Source organism: Acinonyx jubatus, chromosome C1 (genome assembly GCF_027475565.1).
Source record: "Acinonyx jubatus isolate Ajub_Pintada_27869175 chromosome C1, VMU_Ajub_asm_v1.0, whole genome shotgun sequence".
NCBI classification, from domain to species: domain Eukaryota; kingdom Metazoa; phylum Chordata; class Mammalia; order Carnivora; family Felidae; genus Acinonyx; species Acinonyx jubatus.
Window position 1 is genome coordinate 193,055,509 of NC_069381.1, and position 23,640 is coordinate 193,079,148.

Below are 23,640 nucleotides of genomic sequence, written 5' to 3' on the forward strand. Positions count from 1 at the left end.
TAAAGAATGTTCATTCCATGATTCAACTCAGGCATCAGAGCCAGGGTTGATGGTGGAACCTTACAAGGTTCCAGATCATAGCTTTTCAAAATTCATTCAAACCCCTTTTCTTTTTGAGGTTCATACTGAATGACTATTCAACAGGTCCTGATCCTTGTGATTTTCTGCAGTCTTTGCAGGCACTTTCCAACACCCAGACTGTTCATTGGCATCATTCTAATTGTTCCGTGATATCTCACTCATACTTAATTCTTTCACCATGAATGCCACTGAATATATAATTTTCTGAGCTTCCTCCTTGCCTATGACCTCAACCTCAATTTTACTACCACACGGCTATATCATAACAACAGGAAAAACTCCCATTACAGGTTTTTAAAAAATATCTTTCTCTGACCATAGCCTTGTATTCATTCACTTTTGTGATTCCCTTTTCTGATTCAGTCAGATCTTCTGACTTTTTATTTTTTGTGCTCTTTAATTGCTTGACACGTTATTTTATCAGCATGAACTTTGAAGTAAGCTAGATATTGGTTTGAATCCTGTGCCACTTACTAGCTCTGTCACAAGCTACTCAACTTCTCTGAGTCCCAGTTTCCTTAGCCTAAAATGGAGAAAAGATGTTCCTTCTTTTGTTAGCATTTTTTAATATGTGAATGATTATAAAGAAAGAACCTATATCGCATTCAGTTTATAGTAAGTAAGTAATGATATATAATTAGGTAGATGATAGATTAAGGAAAAAAATAACTTGTACCACATGGTTAATTACTTAACTGACCCTCAATATAACCTTTAGTGCCTTAAGTTTCCATATTATTTTGGTGCAGCTGCTCTACCAGGTCTCAACTCTTGATATTTCACAGATTTTTTCTCTCCCTTGTGCTTAGTTCTCTTGGTGAGACTGAACAATCATGTATCCAAGGAGAATGGTGCCTCTAAAAAGCCATGTTTTCTACCTTTGGGAGTCCTCAGATTTATTGGCTCCTTATTAGTCTGTGTTCACATGCCTCACCACTGCATTTATTTTTGAGAGAAAGAGACAGAGTGCCAGCGGTGGAGGGGCAGAGAGAGAGGGAGATACAGAATCTGAAATAGGCTCCAGGCTCTGAAGTGTCAGCACAGAGCCTGACATGGGACTTGAACCCATGAACTGTGAGATCATGACCTAAGCCAAAGTCTGATGCTTAACCTACTAAGCCACCCAGGTGCCCCTAGACAATCTTTTTAAGCTCCCTAACCTGTCTTTGTTCTCCTCCATCTCTGACAACCTTGCTCTCCATATAATAGAGAGAATAGAATCTAAATGGCTTTATGTTGATTGTCAGTTTACTCTAAAAATTAAAATACAGTGGAACACTTGTTACTATTTTTTTATTACAACTGGTCTGAATATCCCTTGGGAGACAACTAACTGACTTTGTAAAAAATTATCAAAAAATGTTGGTGAAATGTTTGGAGTAGAAGGTAAATCAACCAAGAGCTGATCACCAAGACTTCAGATAAAAGAGGGAAAATTATACTACACAACACAGAAAGAAAATGCTGGAGACCCAGATTAATCTGAGAGAAAACAGAGCTAAAAGAAGTGAAGAGGAGAGAAAATGGTACGACAGCAGAAGACTTTTCTCTAGATGTGTCCCTTCAGTCTTGCCCACTGGTCTGTCTTCAGTCAAATCGACCAACATCACAAAGTCTTGGTGAAAATTACTTTTCTTGTTGGGAAAAAGAAAGAAGGGATTACGTGAAGTATGAACGAACTTGCTCCTACTGAAGGCACCATTTTCTCTCTGAGCTCACATTCTGCCTCCTTTCTTTCCTTCACATGGAAGAATTTTTCAAAGAAATTCCCACTTCATGCCTTTACTTTTTGGTCAGTTGTTTTCTACTCTCTGCTAGTGCTATATTCTATTGAAACTATTCTCAAAAAGAATAATAATATGTCATGAATACAGAATAATAATGACTTCCAAATGAAGACTTAATTTCACTGGAGCTCTAGACACATATTTCTGAGGATCTAAGAGTGGTATTTACTTATATTCCAAAATATTAATTATATTTCCTTATTCTACATCCTCTGTTCTCCTACACTAATAATAATGTTAACATCTCCCCAATATTCTAATTAGAAAACATGCTGTCACTTTGATTTCTCTATCTCATTCTGTAATATCCCACTGGTATCCAAATTCTGTTGATTCTATCTCAGAACCATCATTCATACCAACTAAGAAAACAAAACCAAAACCAAACCCAAATCAAAACCCATCACATACATGAAACATTACGTACTATATCCTTTGCCTTAACAGGTAATCAGTCTCTAGTTCGCATTTCAAAAAGCTGCCAGAATTTTCTCACTAGAAGCAAATCTGACCTTATCACTTTCCCTTCTTAAAAACAACAGCATGCTCAAATGACCCTTTATGCACTCCCTGTCCCTATTGTAACACTTTACTCATTGCATTTTATTGGCCCTTAGTTACCTGTAAACTTCTTGAGGTCAGGGCTGGTGTGGCTATAGTAAGGTAATCATGAGGTTAGATACATACATAGTAGATGACTCAATAAATGTTTGATCAGTGAATATAAGATTGAATGGAGAGCTGCTCTTTTTTACTTGCTTGAAATAATATCTTATCTGACAGAGATGAGTGAAAATCTCTGAATTAGTAGATAAGCAGCTACTAGTAAGACTATTCAGAAAACCCTTTAAAGATCGAAATTAGCCTTTAAAGGAACTTGATGATAAAAAATTTCAAGAAAAGTCAAAATTCTTTACTGATGTACTCAATTCATCTTTAAAGTTCTGAGTACTGAACTTCTAGCAATAATAAACCAGAAAAAAATGTCAAAAGCTGAGTGAGAGGCAATGCATCCTTGGGGTGAAGAGCATAGCCTCTATAGATGCTACAGCCAGGTTGCCTGGTTCTGTCATTTAACAGCCATGCCTCAGTTTCCTCACATACAAAATAGGCAATAATAATAGCAAATACCTCACAGAGTCTTCATGAGATTCTATAAACTAATAAACATTAGAAACTTAATAGGATACCTGGTACATAATAATATCACCTCTTGTTTTTTTTCTTTTTTGAATCATCTCATACTCTTACAAATATATGGGGTTACTAGGAATAAAAGAATGAGTTTACTAATTTCAACCCAGAATATCCAATAGCCAGGTCTCTCTACCACAGGTACTAATGCAGTGCCTGGCTCCAACTAAAAGGAGACCATACCAGACTCCAGATGAATCTGAATTATGTATATTCTACATCTTCAATATGCTAAGGATTTTAAACATTATTATTTTCTTCCAGGGACAGAAAACACTTAAGTATGGACGTTACTAACCAATGTGTGATTATTGTTGGAAAAAGCAAACCAAATTAGTTGTGAATTACACTTTCAATTTCTTTCCCTCTCTGATTTGCAGTACTTCTGTCATCACAATGTGAAAAACATGTTGCAATAAGGAATACAGTCATAGCATTTGGAATTTTTCCCACGGTGGTCTACCCATCTCTCAATTCAGCTTTTGCTCAAGTGTAATGAGAGGCTAGTCCACAGCCATTCATTTACAGTGTCTGAGTGAAAACTACAGGGCACAAATTAGCCTCTCTTTAGATCACTCTGGTATGTCAGAATTCTGAACTGAAAAAGGGAACTTTTCGTTTGGGCAGGTGAGCGAGGAAAGGGGCTGAAACACAAGATGCTTATGATTAGGGTACGTTCAACTGTAGAAAGTGCACAAAGGGAAGCTGATGAGCAAGCCCACCCCCCACTATCCACAACCATCTTCTCCATTCCGTTTCCCGGAGTAATCAAAGGATATTCTGAACCTCTCAAAATGCCATCAATCCTTATTGAGAGTGAAATAGAACATCTCTTTCTCAAGCCTTTGCAGGAGTAATCACCCTAACAGGCTGGCCTGAACAGGGAGCTCTGGCAGACAAAGATGGATTTGTAAAAATAAATAAATAAATATAGATATACATAAATTAAATAACCTCCACAAAATATGAATAGAAAGTTGATGATAATCTCCCAATTCTACTGTATAAAGGGTAAGGAAACTCACAATTGTGCTCCCCAGGTCTAGTACAGTAAAGAATAGGCTTCTTGATGAGATGTTTCCAATAATGTACAGCAGTGCTAGGAATCTTGTGGCAATAATACCAAAAAATAACCGCCTAAATGATTTAGATAAAACATTCATTAACATTCCAAATCTAAGTATCATCTCCAGCTGCCCCGCCCTCCTCTTTGTTTCCTTTCATAGCTCTGATTTTCTTCTTTAGTACATTTGAACAAAGAAGGGAAAAAGCTTCTTCTGATTATTCAAAAAGGTTTCTTATGCCAGTCGACAATTGCTTAAGTGTAAAATGATTTCATAAAGATCACCGAAACATTCTTTAACACCAGATTCTTCTTAAACAAACAGCGTTGCTGTGGTCCATGGTGTCTCAGTGTTGTAGGAGACTGGCAGTATGCCACTCCTGTACTGATAAAAAGCTACAGACAACAATGAATACAAGTTCTCTGAGATGAATCATGATTTAATAGATAGGTCACTCAGTTTGGAGTCTGAAGACCTGACATTGGTTTCGTTCTTGAATAACCAAGCGCTTAACTAATTTCCCAAGTCATTTACTAGGTCAGGACTTTTGTTTACTCTGAATTGAGGGTTCTGGTGTGAAAATAAAGTGCTACATATGTCAAATTTGTAAGTTTCAAAGCATTCTTCTGCTATCACTTATTTTTGAGAATGTTTCAAGAATGAAAGAGACTCTCTGATTTTATAATTATATTTTTTTGTAGTGGACTTTGAGTCTCCAAAAGGTTCAAGAAGAGGTGAGGGTACTTTTTGAAATATTACCTTGTAAACTAGAGTAAAAATGCTTTCATAAGGATTGTACTAAATATTTTTTTTAAATAACAGTAACTAGACATGTGTACAAACTATTTTTTAATGAACTTCATTTGAATAGTTAGGCTTTTTAAATAATTTTTAATTATTATTTATTGCAGATGATATATTGATTTCACATGTTCTTTCCCCAAATGAAAAGTGGAAGTTAAAAGCAAAAAGTGTAGACCAGATGTATTTGGGTTCAAATCTCACTTTTTACCATACAAGCTGGAAATCTCAACAAAAAGATTTGTCACCTCTATCTCCAGTCTCTATCTTCATAGAATGAAAACAGTGATGCTTTTTATCTACCCTTGTTGTGAAGATTAAGGGTATAAGGTAAAAAGCTCATAGCAGAACCAGACACATAAAAATGGGATCAATAAATGGTGGCTATATTTAGGTTTGCAGGTAAAATTTTTGAAACATTTGTGAAACATGTAAGGATCATTTTATTTTCGAGCCTATGATAGTTACTAAGTCCCCAGACAGTCATTGTCCCTGTTTTTTGTTTTTGGTGGGTTTCTTTTTGTTTGTTTTTGTTCTTGGCACTATGGGTTCCATTTGATCCTCCTAAACCATTAACTCTTGATTACAGGGAGTCTCACAGAAGAATAAACAGAAGAGGCAAAACAGCAGCAGGGTCTTTGGCTTCTCATTGCACTCCCAGCAGGAGCCTTTAAACCAATTGATGCTAAATCTCATTAGACTTGAAGTCAAAATCAAGATTTCCATGGTTTGACCAGCAAAAAAAAAAAAAACAGAGCCAACAGAGGATTGAATGTTAGACATGAAAAATTGCAACATGGCTTCCCACCTCTCCCTTAAAAGCAAAGAATGCTGAGCGATAGGTTTTCTTTTTTCCAGCATTGGTTTATGCATCTATAAAATGAGAGGGTTTGTGCTAGAAGGCCTTTAAGACCCCTTCCCGCTCTGACACTCCATGATTTTATAATTACTTAGGCATCCATCTCATATTACAAGGGGGCATGTCAGTAGTGAAAATTATTATATTTATTTGATCTATTTACTTGGGTCAGGGACAATACCACCTTGGTTATATATCTATTCTACTGGTTATATTTCAACTAGGGAAAACCAGAAAAGGATATACATGCTAGCAGAAAGGAAGGAAAAGTCACTGGCAAGTGATAGGGAAGAAGATTATATTGTTGATGTGGTCAGGAAGGTTCATGTCTATGTAGAAATGGAAGCATGAGACTTGAAAGTGCAAGAAATAATATGTTGCGATGTCTGTATGTATGTGTGTACTGCCAACCTCTTTTCTCCATCAAGGTTGAAGCTGGGAAGTTCTAAATGTCTTGTTACCACTTCAGCCTGTAGTGCGAGTGGAGAAATCACTCTGATCTACCATGACATAGGAAATATTCTGCCTCTATTACATTTGTAAGCACACATTTATAGGCATTAGTCCTAGTTTTACACATGAGGAGAACTAGACTTTGTGTTCAGATTGGAGAAAAAGAGAATAACTAATATTTATGATAAGAAAAAAATGTTGAAGGGAATATAGACAGTCATTTGCTAACAGAAAAAGCAGATTCTCTGCAGAATAAAGAAACAACTATAGAGGAGATCATAATGTACTACAACAAGGAGATGCACCCAAAGTTTAAATCTGCCAGAAGTAATTTTTATGATACCTGAAGACACAATTAGAGAAAGAGGTCTAAAATTTATCTCTTTATTACTTAAGAACTTGAAAGATTGATTTTGTTTGTAATATCTAAATAAAAGATTAAAGGAAGAATCTAGAGTTTGTACTATAGAGGGTTTCTCATTATGTTTAACAAGATACCATGATCTAAATCCAGTGAAAATCCATAGGAAGTTAGCAAGATATAAAAGAATGATAGCAGTGGGGAAAATAAAAAGAAAAGAAAAGCTTACAAAAAGTAGTCTAAGGAAAATAATATATCCATATTTTAAGAAAATCATGGTAGAGAAAACATAGCACAAAAAGGTCACTTGATATTTTGCTGCATAAATACTATCATTTGAGAGGGTGAGGGATATTCTCAAATATCCCTGGGGCACCTGGGTGGCTCAGTTGGTTAAGCATCTGACTCCTGATTTCTGCTCAGATCATGATCTCACAGTTCATGAGTTCGAACGCTGCACAGGGCGTTCTTTATGCTGACAGTGCAGAGCCTGATTGAAAATTCTGTCTCCCTAGCTCTCTGCCCCTCCACTCCTCTCTCTCTCTCTCTCTCTCTCTCTCTCTCTCTCTCTCTCTCTAAGTAAATAAACTTTAAAAAGAATGTTAAAAAATAAAATTAAAAAAAGAAAAAAGAGGCAAATCTATACTGTATAAGGAAAGATACCTCTTTGTTAAATTAACTACCTACCCACACTTCTGAACTAGAACAGAAAGCACCAACATGATCTATATTTTGAAAGAGATCAACTATGTGGGATAAGATTAGAGCTCTGAGAAATTTTGTGTATGTGAGCCAGAGAATAGTAGAAAATAAATTGCAGACACTGGTCAACTGGAAGGACCATGGAATTTTCTAAGATAAATGTTCAAAAATCCTTCAGCTATTGGTGACAATAGGATTATATATCATATAAAGAGAGATCTAATATAACATATATCATTCAATTTTATCCTATTATAAAAATGATAGGTATACTATCCTCATTTAACCAATGAGGATAAAAAATGAAAAGAATTAGTGCTGATAAATGGTCAGGTGCTCAAAATATTCAGTAATAGTATCTTTCATTTTGTACAATGTAAACACTATATATTTACAAATTGAGCCCATTTCCAAAAAAAAAAATAATGTGGATGTCAGTTAAGGAGATATTGTAGTAATTTCTGTGAAGTGATGAGGGGACCTGAATTATGGTCATGACAAAAGAAATAGAAGAGAGAAATTTAAGAGTTGTTTTTCAGGAAGTCCAAAAAGGATTTTGTTTTGAATTGGATGATTTTTTTTATTTCCTTAAGTTTCTTTAGTTTCCTTAAACAATTATTTCTCACACAAAATATGAAGTATTTAACTATTAATATAAATGTACATTACAAAACTACCCTGCTATGTCAGCCTGAAATGGAACTAACTCAGAATTTGTGTCTCAAGTAAATTTTAAATTAAATTAACTGTTTTGACTTTGGATTACAGATGCTTTTTAATCAGCTTGAATTGGATGATTTTAATGAGAAGAAAGAGATTTCAAAGTCATGTTTCAAGCCTTCATAACAAAGAAAAAAATAGAAATTTTGGGAGGAAGCTCACCCCATCTCCTCTGATAACATAAGAGCTCTCAAGCATGTATAGATATGGAAATATTACAAAACCTAAGATTTTTAAAGTATACTTAAAAAAACATCTCCTTGCCTTTTTTCACATAGGATTTGTTTGTTTGGTTGTTTGGTTGTTTGGTTTGTTTTATCGTTCAGCCTTCCTTCTGACCCATTTCAGACCTGCACTACTGAAACTCTTGTTTCTGTTCCAAGCTACACCCTCATCCTCTAATAATGATGCAGCTAGAATGACGATCTTAGGCTAATTTGGTTTACTTTGTCTTTTTCCCAAAACTTAGCATATTGCTTGCAGAATACTATCTCCCCAACTAAAATATAAACTCTTTTTAGGCCAATCTTTGATTTGAAACTCTGCACCCTCATTGTTCAACACAGTGCCTAGCCCATGATAAATATCCAACATATTAATTCATTTACTCTTCCATCCTAATTAATAACTTGAACAATATAAAAATTATTACTTAGATGGGAAAAACTTTGGGACAAAAAATACTTAGTGATAATGGCATGTCATAGTAAGAAAGCTCCTTCTTTTGGCTTAATAGAGTAAAAAAAAAAAAAAAAGAAAGAAAGAAAAAGAAAAAGAAATCCCAATCACATCTAAGATACGATGTGGGAATCCTTGACATATTTTGGAAGAAATGTAAAACCAATATCCTGAGACTACAATCATTTATCATCAAGTAGCAGCTGTTGTTAGAATTGATATTGATCCTTGGTAAATTGCAACCAGAGTAACCTTGTTATATCATCACAAAACTCTCCCACTACATCATTTAGCTATGAGATGCTTCCTTAACTTGTGTCCTTAAGTTTTTCTCTTCTATATTCAATCACATAAGGACACAAGCATGTGGTGCAGAGGCAATACAAAATGCTTTGGGACATTTTCCAATTAAATATTTGCCAGAAGATAATATATAAATTCATAAAATATAATACTTAGTTCAAAAAGTCATTTGATAATAAGGTACTTTTAAAATTAGAAAGAACTTAATAGGCAATATAGCTCAATTTTCTCATCATTAAAGTGAAGAAACTGAATTTAGTTAAATGATATAACTAGGGCTGTAACGCCAGAGTTTGTTCTAAAAAGTGGCATTCCTGACATCCGATTTATTTTCTTTTTTACAATTACCATTAAGTGAATGAAAAGTGTTAGTTTCATACATAGTAAGAAGTTTAATAGGAACTTGAAATGAGGAACTTTCCCCTACCACACTGTTATTTTACGTATGGCCTCCATGTGGGATTGTTGAAAGCTGGACTCAATTTCTAGATTTGCTTCTTATCGTTTGTGTTATCTAAACTTTCCACAGCTCAATTTTCTTAAGTTTTAAAATGGGATGAATATTAGTGTCTACCTAATAGGGCTTTGTGAAATAAAAGTGAAACAGTAAATTTAAAATACTTAGCATAGTACCTTGGTCATAGTAAGCAGTCAATAAGTTTTAGCTGATACTATTATTACTAGTTTTATGATTCCATAAAATAAGAAATCATAGCTTTGATCTGTTGAACAGTAAAAACAAATGTAATTGAAACTCTTATATTTTCAAATGTCATTATGGAAAGTGACATCATTATATCCCTGTCCCTGCATCATCATTTTGCTTGAATTTCTTCTAGTTTATATACATCATTAGGAAGCATATTTGGCACGATATCATAAATCCTATAGGGGAAACCAAAGTGCTTTGCATTTCTTTCTTTTTTTTTTAATTTTAGAGAGAGAGAGAGAGGGCATGCATGAGCAGGGAAGAAGAAAAGAGGAAGGGAGAGAGACAGAGAGGGAGAGAGAGAGAGATTGACAATCCTAGGCGGGTTCCACGTTCAGCATGAAGCCTGATGTGGGGCTTGATCCCATGACCCAGGGATCATGACCTGAGATGAAATCAAGAATCAGACTCTCTAATGACTGAGCCACCCAGGTGCCCCTCTATTTTTTCTAAGTGATGAATTAGTAAAACTCTTAATGGGAATTACAATGTGTGTGGTAGCCTTACTAGGATATCTTTATCAAAATTACAAAATTTAATTTGAGGGAAAAGTGATAGAAGCACAAAATAAAGTGTGTAAGATCCCACTTTATGAGCAGTCAAATATTCAGCCTACAACCAATTATTTAGAAACTGATCACATTTTTGAGATGCTAAGCTCCTTTATTTTTCTTCATCCTTTGTTTCTTCTGCTTACATTTTATTCATTTCTCAACCTATCCATGTAACCTATTCTGGAAGAAAGAGGGCAAAAGGAGGAGGGAAAAAATCAGATCTGTTAATGTAGTTATTTCTTAGCAGATGTGAAAGAAGTGGAAATTGTCATGAAAGAACCACTGTGGGTCACGTGCTCCACCAATGTGCAGCAGCTATAATTCCTTTGTCTTCCCCTGGCCTGGATAATTGAGAGCTAGCTGATATGTTTGGAAAGATGTAGAATACTGCATCTTTAAAACTATTCATCACAAATGACTGAATGATCCAACAACAATTGAAACCTTCTCTACAAAAATGTACTGAAGATTTTAAATTAAAATTTCCAATATCATTAAAGCTAAAATATTTTTAGTCATATCAAGTTATTAGCTATCTTTATCATTGCTCCTGTATTTGGTATACAATTCACTATGCCAGAGAAATATAAATCTAGGTAACTCAAAAGAAAAAGACAATTTTTATCCACATGAACAGAAAAATATCTGCACAGAAATTCAAAAATTGTACAAGGATTTAATTCAAAACATCAGGCATTATGTATTTAAATAAATATATCAAGAGAGAAAGAAGGCAGTCATGGAGCCCAAAACCTATTGAAAGACTGAATACACAAATGGACAATGGCTAGATCGTACATAAAAACAGAAGTCTAGTCCCCAACTTAATAGCAATTTACCTGGGAAACCGTATCTATAATAAACAGGCCAGGAAGCCAGTCCTGTTATATAAGTTTTGCAGGAAGCCAGATTGTTACCTCCAGCAGCAATGTAGGAAGCTAAATAATAACATATGTAACAACTTAACCAAAGTTGTCAGGCCTTTAGTAACTAATAGCTTCTCTAAGTTTTGTCACCACTTTCAATTTAGGACAAACCAGAGAAAGACAAATAATGTACCTGTAACTAATTACACTGGATGTCCCACTTCTAATTACCTACCCTCTTATAGTTTCCCCACGCCAAAAGCCTCCAACCAAGGCATACTTGAAGCCTTCCCTTTTCTCCACTATAAAGCTTTCCCACTCTTGTGTGCCTTTGAGACTCTGCCAAAATGCAAGTGGCAGCAGAGAAGTCCCTTGCTATAACAAGCTCTGAATAAAGAGGCTTCGCTTCTCTCATTTGTTTGGTCTTCATTAATTTCCACACTATTGAGCATCTCCTACATATCCATCAATGGGGAACACACTTAGATATCCTAAAAAGATAACCTTCACAATATTCTTAGCAGATATTTTGAAGTTTATTTATTTATTTTGAGAGAGAAGGAGAGAGACAGAGAGAGAGAGAATCCCAAGTAGGTTCTGTGCTGTCAGCACAGAGCCTGATTCAGGGCTCAATCCCACGAAACCTTGAGATCATGACCTGAGCTGAAACCAAGAGTCAGACGCTTAACTGACTGAGCCACCCAGGCACTTCTGAGTAGATTTTAAATCTTCATTTTACAGATGTACAGACCTGAAGTTTGTAGAAGTTAGATAGCTTCTCATGTTCTTCCATTTTCATCATGCTAGAGTAAGCATTTTTGGTATATTATTGTGATAAAAGTATTTGAGATAGTATTAAAAAGGTACTAACAATAACAATAATAATAACAACAACAGGTCTAAATTTGTTGGGTGTTTTTTAGCAACACTTGCATCTGTATCTGTCAACTTGCTGGATAAATGTCAGTTTTGTAGTTTTAATTGATTCATTGCTTTAAAGTCATGACATGTATCAAAATACATACAGATTTTGAAATAAAAGCACCATAGAATAAATTACATCTATATTTTATTTGCTATAAAAAAACACATCAGCAGAAGTACTCAGTCAAGTAGTGATTGAATCAATAGGGTTTTTCTAGATAATATGTAGAAAACGTTGTGATATATGATATTGAAAAGGAAATAAGTACAAATGAAATTTGAGTGATTCTTAAAAGAGAATAAGTATGTATTTGCCTGGCACTTTTTAAAGGGTAATTGTTTAGCAATCACATAAATTAACTACCATTGTATTTATTTTACATATGAAGAAACAAGTTGTAAAGTTATTAAGAACAACATGTAAAATTTATCAGCTAGTGAGCAAAAGAATCTATATTTAAAAGCCGAATTAGTTTTTGGTTTCAAAGTTTAGCAAATATGCTCAAGAAACACTTGATTAAAATCCACTTTAAGATATTCCCTTACCACATAAGTTGGCCACACAACCTAAAACTGAAGTAATTTATTTTCTAACTATAAAATAATATAACTTAGCTTTCTAGGAAGAAAAAGGGAAAATAGCATTTGCACAAATTAGAAATTACCATGGAAGTTACATAAAACCAAGTTTTTTAAAATAGGAAAACACAGATGAAGTTACATAAAACCAGATTTTTTTTTTAAATAGGAAAACACAGATGATTAGTCAGGCCTCTTAATGCCTGAAAATAAAATGGTATTTAAGCACAATTCCCCTAACAAAGACCTGAAAAACTAAAAAGAAATCTACAGATAACATTGTTTAAATAATAATGTGGAATAAGAAATGATAACTGAAGGCCAAATAATTTCTCATGTGGCTTCTACTTTGTCTCACTAATTTCATTTAGTTAATTCAAACCTTTATTAAGAATTCCTTGCGTTGAGCATAAATTAAAATGAACAGAAAGTTGAAATCTGAGACGCCTGATGAAAAGAAAAAGATTTAAGCTCTTGGCCCTATAGCATTTCATGTTAAGGAAGGAAAACTGTTTTCTGAAATGTCTCTATTTTAAGAAAAGCAATACATTTGTCACATAAAATGACAATCACCAAAGTTATAATTTGGCCATGTCGCTAAGTATATGGAGGGGAGAAAGTTGCTTCCTTTATATACCTTAAGGACTTCGTTCCTTCCCATAAACAAGACTGATGTTCAATGAGTATTGATTTAATTTGCAAACCTTTTAGTTGTCTTCTCCCCATTGGGATGCACTGACATATTTTTCATAGAAAAGAAAAATTGAGGTATTTATTTTGCCTTCTTCTACATCAGCCCTTCTACTTGGAGCAAATGAGCAAAAGGTATGGGAGAGGTTGGAGGATGCATTTCATAACCACCTAGGGGATTTCTGAAACTGCGTTTATCTCAAACATTGAGGTCTATGTCAAGAAAAACAACCATATGATGAAAATAACATGTTCCAATAACTTTGAGGCAGCAGTATGTGTGATAGAGGCAGGCTGCCTACATTAGAATCCTACTCTCCCACTGGCTAACTGTAGGACACCAGTCAAATCACTTAATTGTGACAAGTTTCTTCATTTTAAGATGGAGATAATGATAATAGAACCTAATGATATTGTTGTAAGGAATAAGAGACTTAATATATATGTGTTGACACAGGGTAAACACCAGGTTTATATATATGTTGACACGGGGTAAACACCAGGTAAGTGTTATGTTATTATTGCTGCAGATCTGAAATAAAGCAAAGAACTTCATTTATGAAAATGAGCAGCAAGTGGAAAGGTTTCTTATGCTTGTGGTCAAGACAAATAGAATGCTGTCTGTTCCACCAGCTATGATAATGTTCTTAAATGAAGGAGGCTGGACACTTCTTGAAGCAAGGAATTATGTCAAAATACTTTGAATCTCAAGTGTCTAATCATGCCTTACATGTAGGAGTACTCAATACATGTTGAGTGAACATTAAATATTTTTTTAAAAAATAAACAAATGAATGAACACATGGATTGACAGTTTTCAGAAGAAGAATGATAGTCATATAGGGTGTGCTTAATATTTAAAATTAAATGCAAGTTCCTTTCTGAAGCTTCTTTCAAAACCTAAATCTACATCTTAGAATTGGCTCAGCAGTCCCCCCAAAAGGATTGATGTAGTTCAAAGTATTGCAGTTTTCAATTTCGACTTCAAAGTGACAGGAAATACTTAAAGTCTCTTGAGTGAAAGAGGTTGTACTTGTATCACCTCTTGGCTAATAAATAAGTCCTATCATCTTTTTTAAAGAGCCTATCTTGTTAAGAATTTTCATTTATATAAACACAGAGTTTTATTAGCTTGAATTGGTTGTAGATTTTTTTTTAAAACTAAGATTTAAGTAACATACGACAAAGGCAACATTCCTCTTTTCGAAATTTTAAAAATGCTTCAGGGTACATACTCTATTACCTATGTTTGTGTTTCAAAATTAACTATATATGGCATGTCTTTCCCTGGTATAGTATGTTTTTAATCTAGGAATCACCCGGAATTGAGCTGTATAATTATTTTGTAATTCCAGTGTTTATAATATGTTTGCATGATTTGTTTCTCAGAAATAACATGGGAGGTGGTATATAATCATTTCTTACCCTATTTGAGTCAATTCTTGCTCTGGAAGTATAGATGGGAGGTGGGATGTTGAAAGCCTGAGGGACCAGGTATTCCTCAGCATCCATCATATCTTCCAGGTCCTCTTCATCCAAGAGATTCTGAAAGAACTTGCTGTCATTTGGACTGGGAAGCTTCATGCGATCATCACCCTAAAAGTTTGCCCACCAGACAAACAAACAAACAAAGATTCTTCATCTTAAATATATGGACTTTGCAGCAAATTTATGTAATATCAAAACAAGTGGTTGAAAATTCATGCACTCGCATAAAAAATAACTGTTTAACACATTTACCAGTCACAAAGGAGCTTGTAACATACTTAGATATGACACGGTAAGATAAATACATTTAACAGAATGTGATAAATGCCATTAGAGGTAATTAAAGCAGTATGCTATGGCTGTTTTGAGGGAGGCATAATCTATTTCAGATGTGAGAATAACTGTATAGGCTTCATTGCCAAGATGTTGTTTGAGCTGTGACTTTAAGAGTAAGTAATAAAGGGCAATTGACTTCTCAATCTTTACTGTATTTTATTTGGTTGGTTTGATAGGGTAGAGTTATCAGGACATGTAGGCTCCATGATTTTTTTTTTAATGTTTATTTACTTTTGAGAGAGAGAGAGAGAGACAAAGCGTGAGCAGAGGAGGGGCAGAGGGAGAGGGAAACAGAACCTGAAACAGGCTCCAGGCTCTGAGCTGTCATCACAGAGCCCGACACGGGGCTCGAACACCTGAAACACCAGATCATGACCTGAGCCAAAGTCAGATGCTTAACAGACCGAGCCACCCAGGCGCCCCCATGATTTATTCTATAGAATGACACTGTTAAAGTGATAGCTTTAAAAATCACAGCAAAAGTGGCAAATAATATAAACAAGGGTGGGAGAGACACCAAAACCCTACTCTTTTTTTGCCTCCTACATTTCTTAAATATGATTTTTTTTATTTTTCAAAATTATGTGACATTTTGTATATAAGTGGTTTATGCAAGTTAATTTGGGAGAAAAATAACTAGGAACTATTAGATTCTAAATCCTGACTTTTATCTTCATGGCAGACTATTAATAGGAAGATAAATGCTACCTTGTTTCATTGAGGAAAATTAGTTCAGTGTAACCCAAGGTCCACTTGTTTATGATTTAGGCAAAATAATCATAGAGAAATATATTATAATTTTTAAATTATCCAATCCAGTGTTTCTAGTGTTTAACATAAAATGTTCTTTTGGACTGTTATTTGATTCATATGTACATCCATTCACTGGAATCTGAGTTATTGCTTGGATACTGTATATCTCCCTTAACAAAACAAAATATATTCATAAATATATTTTAGGAAATTGAATGCAATATACTGACACTTTTAATTCACTGTCTTAAAACCTGGACAAGATTAAAACAAAAATCTATCTTCCTTTTATTCTGAAAGGGAAGATTATAACAATGGACATGACTTAACACATAATGTTAACAAAAAGCAGAGTGCTAGAAGGTTTATCTGAGGATAAGAACTTCTTATGTATATGGATAATCATAATTATCTGGCCATTCAATAGCAGAGGCACTTGAATACTAAGGCAAGATTCCTAGAAGGAGTTCTGACATCAACTAGAAACCTCTTTTCCATAAGTCATTTCACATGATATTCTGCTTAATCGATTTATGAATGGTGATTTACAAAGTTCCAGTGTCCAGATATGTACCAACCTGAATAACTAGATATCTTTGAGGGTCTCGAGCCATCCTTGAAAATTCAGCAGCCAGTTCCTTAAATTTAGGTCTACTGTCTGCATCAATCATCCAGCCTAGAAATTCACACACAGTAAGAGGGTCACTGTATCTATCCATAATTAGGAACAAGTAGGATGTAAATTTTATGAAAACATAGGCTGTTTGAAAAATACTGTTTTAGTGATAATGATCTAAAAAAAACAAAGAAAGCTAAAGAAAGAAATATTCCAATAGGCAAGGTTCTATCTCAAGCAGTTTGTTGATGTTCATAAGTAAATGTGAATAAGAGAAACTTTTTATTCTGTTGATCTAATTTAAAAGTAATTTTTCTTCTTATGAAACATAACCCTAGGCTAACTATAGGAACTTACAGAATCTCCTATATTTTTTTCTTAAGTGGAGAGAAGGCTTCCTTTTTCTTTCTTTCTTTTTTTTAAAATTTTTCTTGGATGGCTATAGAGGAGGTGATGGGGACATAATTTATTATTTTCTATTAAGAGTGACATAGAATACAAATTTTAGTTACAATGCAGTGCACCAGCACAGGGGAGGGGGTGGGGGTGGGGAAAGAAATAGAAAGCAACTTTCTCAAGCTGTTTTTTTTCCTGGTGGGGGAAAAAAAAACAATGCAAAGTAATTGGTAATGTTTGTTCAGCACTAGCCATTAGCTTATCTAACTAGTAACCTTTGCAACATAAAAATACTATCAGCAATTTTCAAGGTATGTATTATTATTTAGCTGGGAGTCTAGATAAAGTGGGTCTTATCTCCCCAGGCTCTGCTTAGCTGATGAGATCACAAGAATACAAGTACTAAGCTTTCCTTGATTTTCTTGCCAAGTGACCCTTTTCTTAGGTATTAAACCTCATAAAGGCAAGGTAAAACTCTCTATTAGGCAAAATCTGTTCCTGATTTCTCATTGTTTCATCAGAGTATCAAAATGAAGTATATAAATCATATCTTATGCTACTTATGAGATCAAATTATATAATGTATGCATGTTTTTAAGGTTTTTTGCATAGATGACTACTGAAGATGCTTGATTCAATAAAGTTATAAAGTGAGTTTCTTTTTTCTGGGAGTTCAATTTTTATTCTTGTTCTGGGAAGTCTTTGGGTGTCATTTCATGTATCATTAGTATCACCTGATTTTTTTCCCTCTCCTAATAAAGCTGCATTATATGCATCCATTTGCACACACACACACAAAATTGCTGTTGATACCAAGATGCTAATGAGAAAATAGGTGTTTCTGGAATTATTAGAACCTAAAAAGGTTAACTTCACCAGGAGGTATCCGTTTCTTTCTAACTAAATATTGAGTAAATAGAACTATGCTTAGAGAAAAGGGCATGCTGACCTGAACTGGAAGGCACATTTTTTATTTCTTTCCTCACTGTCAGAATGTATCACACATGTCATGAATATAAATCTGAGTAGACCTGGGTCCAAAGTCTCTTATTAATAAGATGCTTATTCACCTTCACCAGTTTGTTTCTTTGCTAACCCTGTGTAAATCGAAAGGGGAAAACCCCAGATTACACAAGAAAGATTGCTGAATGTTAATCTCACTTAAATTAACTAGGAAACTCCAGAGACTTCCTTAATTCTATTTAAATTAAGAGCCTAGGCTGCCAAAACATATTTATAGTACGTATGTGTCTGGGGCATAGAAAGGAGGAAAAAAAAGTAAGAGCGTTTGATGTAAACAAATGATCAAATTGAAAAAAAAAGTAAACATTCATAATCTTTTTATTTGACTGTAGATTCATGTCTTCCTACTTTCCATTCTGTCCTGCTTATTTCCTGTTGACTAAAAGTGGTAAACCTATTTCCATTTAATTCATTTTTTCAACTATCAGCTTCAAGCTTTCTTTCTTTATATCAGATCATTTGTTTAGACTGCTATTTTCCTATAAAGATTACTAACATTATTGTAACTAATTACATCTCTTTATGAAAGACAATGTGATTGTCATGGAAATGATAAGAATCAAAGTGAAATGAATCAGAAGAGAAAGAGTCATATAATTTTGACTTCATAACATGGAAGCATGATATTGCTTCCTATTCATAATAATCACAAAAACGCAGGTGTTTACATGATGTTTTCATAATTATTTTTGGACTTTTACATTTTTCAATATACAAAAACATTATGCAGTTGATTAATCTGTACTATTGCTTTACTAAGAGTGATGATGGTGATGATGAAATTATTTTGCAATCTTACATTTGACCATGACCATGTAAACGTCAATAGTGCAGATAGGAGGCTGGGGTAAACGTTCTCCTTTCTCTAATAAATCCGGGATTTCTCTGGTTGGAATTCCATCATAGGGTTTTCCTCCAAAGGTCATCAGTTCCCATATGGTAACTCCTAAATTGGAGATCAAATATTTACATAAGCATATTAACAACATACTTTGAATAAACCAGCAGTATGCCAGTGACAAAAGAAAGCTCCCTAGAAGGCAATCAAAATTAGACTAAAGAAAAGCTCTTCAGATTTCTATATTCATTAGCAGAAGCCCAGTGACAAAATCTTTGTGGGAAATTCAATTATCTTATTATTGTCTTGAAATTTTTAATGAGTAGCAGAGACAATTCAGAGTGCGTATCAGAACACAGACTCTTTTCCCCATGTCTACTTTTAAGTAATGTTAACATTTGCTGATTCTAGTTAATTTTCACTACACCGCATTAGAGCCTATCAAACAATTTACTATAAACATGTGTATCCAGTATTAAGTAAATATGATTGCAGGCAAAATCTGATGTTGACTAATTTTGACATTAACCTCTTTGCTATTAAAAGCCCTATGGGCTAAGCTGTGGTGCCAAAATGAATACCTTATGTTATGATAAATAATCATGGCTCTCTCTTTAACTCACACAAAGAGAACAAGTGGAACACACACACACACACACACACACACACACACAGATTTATTTCTTTAATACCTGTGAGACCCTGAGTGAGGAATGATCCATATATACCATAATACATGTGAAGTAGGCATCACAAAATTGAAAGGAATCAATAATAGTTGATCCCTTAGATAATGAAATCACCTTCTTGAATCACTAGAAGAGTGATTTGTTCTGTAAAAGCAAATACCCTAAATATTAACATGAAAATAGCTAGCATTGATGAAAATGATTCTGATTTGAACAATACTATACACATTACAGACCTCTTCTTTGTGATCTAATAATTATACAATTAAGAAGTTATCATTTCTTAAGGTTAAGGATTGTAAGTTCAGAAAGAGCTGTATGTGTATAGGAGTCTCACCAGGTGAATTTTGATTGGTGCATATAATATGCAAAATATGGTTTAATATAAAATCCATTAATTAGGACCATGCTTTCTTTTCCATGTCCATCTGTCATGAATTATTTATTCATTTTTAGTTCATAACAGTTATCATTGACTAACAATAAAAATACAAAGCTTAAATTATAAAAGTATATGTGAATTGCCAATTATCCTTTATAATAAGATCACTAATTACCTGATTTTTTGATTAATATTTATATCTTATAATTCTTATATAAAAATGTAATTAGCGACACAATTGAATTGATTGATCTTTATTAAACCCTACCTATGAGGCACCTGGGTGGCTCAGTCAGTTGAGTGACTCTTGGTTTTGGTTCAAATCATGATCTCATGGGTTTGTGAGATCGAGCTCCATGTAGGGCTCCATGCTGTCAGCATGAAGCCTGCTTGGGATTCCCTCTCTCTCTCTCTCTCTCTCTCTGTCCCTCTGTCTCTCTCTTCCCTTCCCCTGCTCTCTCTCTCTCTCTCTCAAAATAAACAAATAAATAAACTTAATTTTTTTTAAATCCTACTTAATTTTGCATATTAAAAAATGACTTCCTAGAGCCAATAATTAAGATTCAGTGTCCATGAGGCAGACTGGAACAAGTTAAGAACTGGATGGCTGTCCATTTCTATTCAGTCAGTCAATATAAATACACATTTATAGAATATATATTTAATGAGGACATTTTATGAACTTATGTATTCAATTATAAAAGACAGAATACATGCCCTGATACCTCTATCAGAACTTACAAGAAAAATGCAAAGCAATTACAAATCAAAATAATAGAAAATATAATAAACAGAAACATAAATACAAAAACAAAATCAGGAACATCAAAACCCCTACTTCTGCCAGTAATAATTTAATTAAATCTTTTTAGGAGTGACAAGATAGGGTTAAACAGAGATGGCTTCATGCAGAAGGACAATTACAGGAAAACTGAATCAGAAACATTCTCAAAACATACAATTCTATCATTCAGAGATATAAACCATAGCCAATGCATATTTATTTTTGTAAAAATAAAGATGAACCCAGTGGCAATTTTCTACAAAGGTTCACTGTAAACAACATTATGTTTCTGTCTTGTATACCTTTTGCAATCAACTATAATATATCATAAAAATCCTAAAATGCCTTATGGGTATGGATTGATGACCTGGGCTATATTTCAAAGCAGAGTACTACTTATCTATCTATCTATCGATCTATCATCTATCTGCCTACTTACTTATTTTAGAGGCCATTTAAAATTTGACTGTAGTAGACTGTTACATTTATTTCAGGGAAACATACATAGGAAAAAGGGAAAAGAAAAACAAAAAAGTATATGACATATATCAAAATGTATGTGTAATATATAATCTATCATATAAAATATAATTTATGGATTTATCTCTATCATATAATATATAAGCTAATTTGTACCATATAATATATATAATAGATTTATGTTTCTATTAAGTCCTTACAGTTCAACAACTAAATTTTACAAGCATTTTCCTATACTTGTTTAAATCTCAAACACATCACACTTTCTACTTCTAAGCTGAGTAGAACACATGAGGCCTTACATGGAAATTTTAAACCTATAGCATACATGTATACAGGAGGAAAAAAAACACTTTAAAGAAATGTCTTATTTTTATTTTACTTTTATTTTTTTAAATATTTATTTTTGAGAGAGAGAGATGAGAGAGAGAGAGAGAGAGCATGCGCGAGCGCCAACGGGGGAAGGGCGGAGAGAGAGGGAGACAGAGAATCTGAAGCAAACTCTAGGCTCTGAGCTGTCAGCACAGAGACCAAGATGGGGCTCAAACCCATGGACCTAGAGATCACCACCTGAGCCAAAGTAGGAGGCTTAACCAACTGAGCCACCCAAGAGACTCTTAAGTTTTTTTTAAAGATAATTTGTGCTTTTCTAGATAAGAGGTGTAAGTTCTTTAATGATTGAATAGCTTAAATCTTTTGCCTAAAAAAACAATTATAAAGATAAAGCAAAGTTTAAATTTGAGTGAACTAAATTGTATCATGCTTTCAAGACCCACCACTCCCTTTTTCCTTAAATGGACATTGTGCTTTTAATTTGTAAGAAATACCGGTTTTATTTAAACTTAGAAAAGCTATTGATTCATTCTCATTAATATCTGGATGGACTTAGGTTGTGAATAGACAGATGCTAAATATCTCATTTCAATAATTAAATTAAATGCATTACATGAATGTTCTAAGTTTAAAGACCACTCTTTTCCAGTTCATATTATTCACTCTCTAATATGTCTGTTTATTCCAAAGTAATTTGTAAATTAAAATCAAAGGTGCGATTAGCAATCTTCTCATATCTCTCCCCTCACATTTAGTGCTTTCACCTATTTGCTTTCAGTAATTGTTCTTTGTTACAATAACTTCTTTCTTATTATAGAACAGACATTCTTTCATTTTTAACATGTTTTCAAAGAGTTTTTGATAATTAAGGCCATGAGGTTCTATGACATTGTTCCTAAACTAAAGTTGACTTTTTTTTTCCTGTCAAAATGATCACAAAAGTTGCTACCAAACCAAAGATTATGGTAGACAACTCAACTGAGATATTAACATATTACATTTTAGAGAATGAAGGAATTAAAAAAAAGGCAGATAACAATATTATTTGGAGGTTTTTTTTTTTTATGGAATAGCAAAGAGTTAATTCCTTTAAGAAACAAGGCTTATAAGTATTTCCAACACAATAAAATAAGTTGGTTTAAGATATTTCACATGAACCTAATATATTTAATTTTGCCTTAAAACCCTTAATTCACAAGGAAGATTTATTTACCATAACTCCAAACATCACTCTGATGGGTGAACTTCCTGTAGTGTATACACTCCAGAGCCATCCATTTAATTGGCATCTGAGAAATAAAAAGAGAAATAAAAAGTTAACTTTTTATAGTTATATAAAAATTCATTTCTATAGTCATTTCTCAAACTATGAGCTTCTAGGCTTGCCTCAGTTGTATTTTTTGATTGTGTGTATAGAAAATATAAATATAATAATAATAATAATAATAATAAATGTTATTTTTAAAGTTTATTTATTGTTTAATTTACAACCAACTTAGCATATGGTGCAACATTGATTTCAGGAATAGATTCCTTAATGCTTCTTATCCATTTAGCCCATCCCCCCTCCCACAACCCCTCCAGCAACCCTCTGTTTGTTCTCTATATTTAAGAGCCTTTTATGTTTTTTCCCCCTCTCTGTTTTTATATTTTTTCCTTCCCTTCCTTTATGTTCATCTGTTTTGTATCTTAAATTCCTCATATGAGTTAAGTCATGATATTTGTCTTTCTCTGGCTAATTTCACTAGAATAATGCCCTCCAGTTCCATCCACATTGTTGCAAAAGGCAAGATTTCATTCTTTTTGATTGCCGAATAATACTCCATTGTATATATATATATACACCACATCTTCTTTATCCATTCATCCATTGATGGACATTTGGGTTTTTTCCATACTTTGGCTATTGTCGATAGCGCTGCGATAAACATTGGGGTGCATGTGCCCCTTCGAAACAGCACACCTGTATCCCTTGGATAAATACCTAGTAGTGCAAATTCTGGGTCGTAGGGTAGTTCTATTTTTAATTTTTTGAGGAACCTCCATACTGTTTTCCAGAGTGGCTGTATCAGTTTGCATTCCCACCAGCAGTACTTAATAATAAATGTTATTTTTTAATACAGGGAACAATGAATTGAAATTTATAAAATTCTAAAAGTGAAATAACCTAAAGATATATTTTTAAAAGCTTCAAAAA

The 23,640-nt window shown here is 33.7% G+C and overlaps 1 protein-coding gene across 6 annotated transcripts in view; it reads right to left on the bottom strand.

Moving 5' to 3' along the window:
* ERBB4 (erb-b2 receptor tyrosine kinase 4) overlaps positions 1 to 23,640 on the bottom strand; it is a 1,120,478-nt gene that overhangs the window by 19,870 nt on the left and 1,076,968 nt on the right. For all 6 annotated transcript variants that reach the window (XM_027051681.2, XM_027051663.2, XM_027051688.2 and 3 more), the window contains 4 exons: positions 22,657 to 22,732; positions 18,737 to 18,883; positions 16,481 to 16,578; positions 14,751 to 14,921 (listed from right to left, as the gene is read on the bottom strand). In XM_027051681.2, the coding sequence (XP_026907482.1) occupies positions 14,751 to 14,921; positions 16,481 to 16,578; positions 18,737 to 18,883; positions 22,657 to 22,732 (492 nt within the window). The remainder of the gene's footprint in view (positions 1 to 14,750; positions 14,922 to 16,480; positions 16,579 to 18,736; positions 18,884 to 22,656; positions 22,733 to 23,640) is intronic.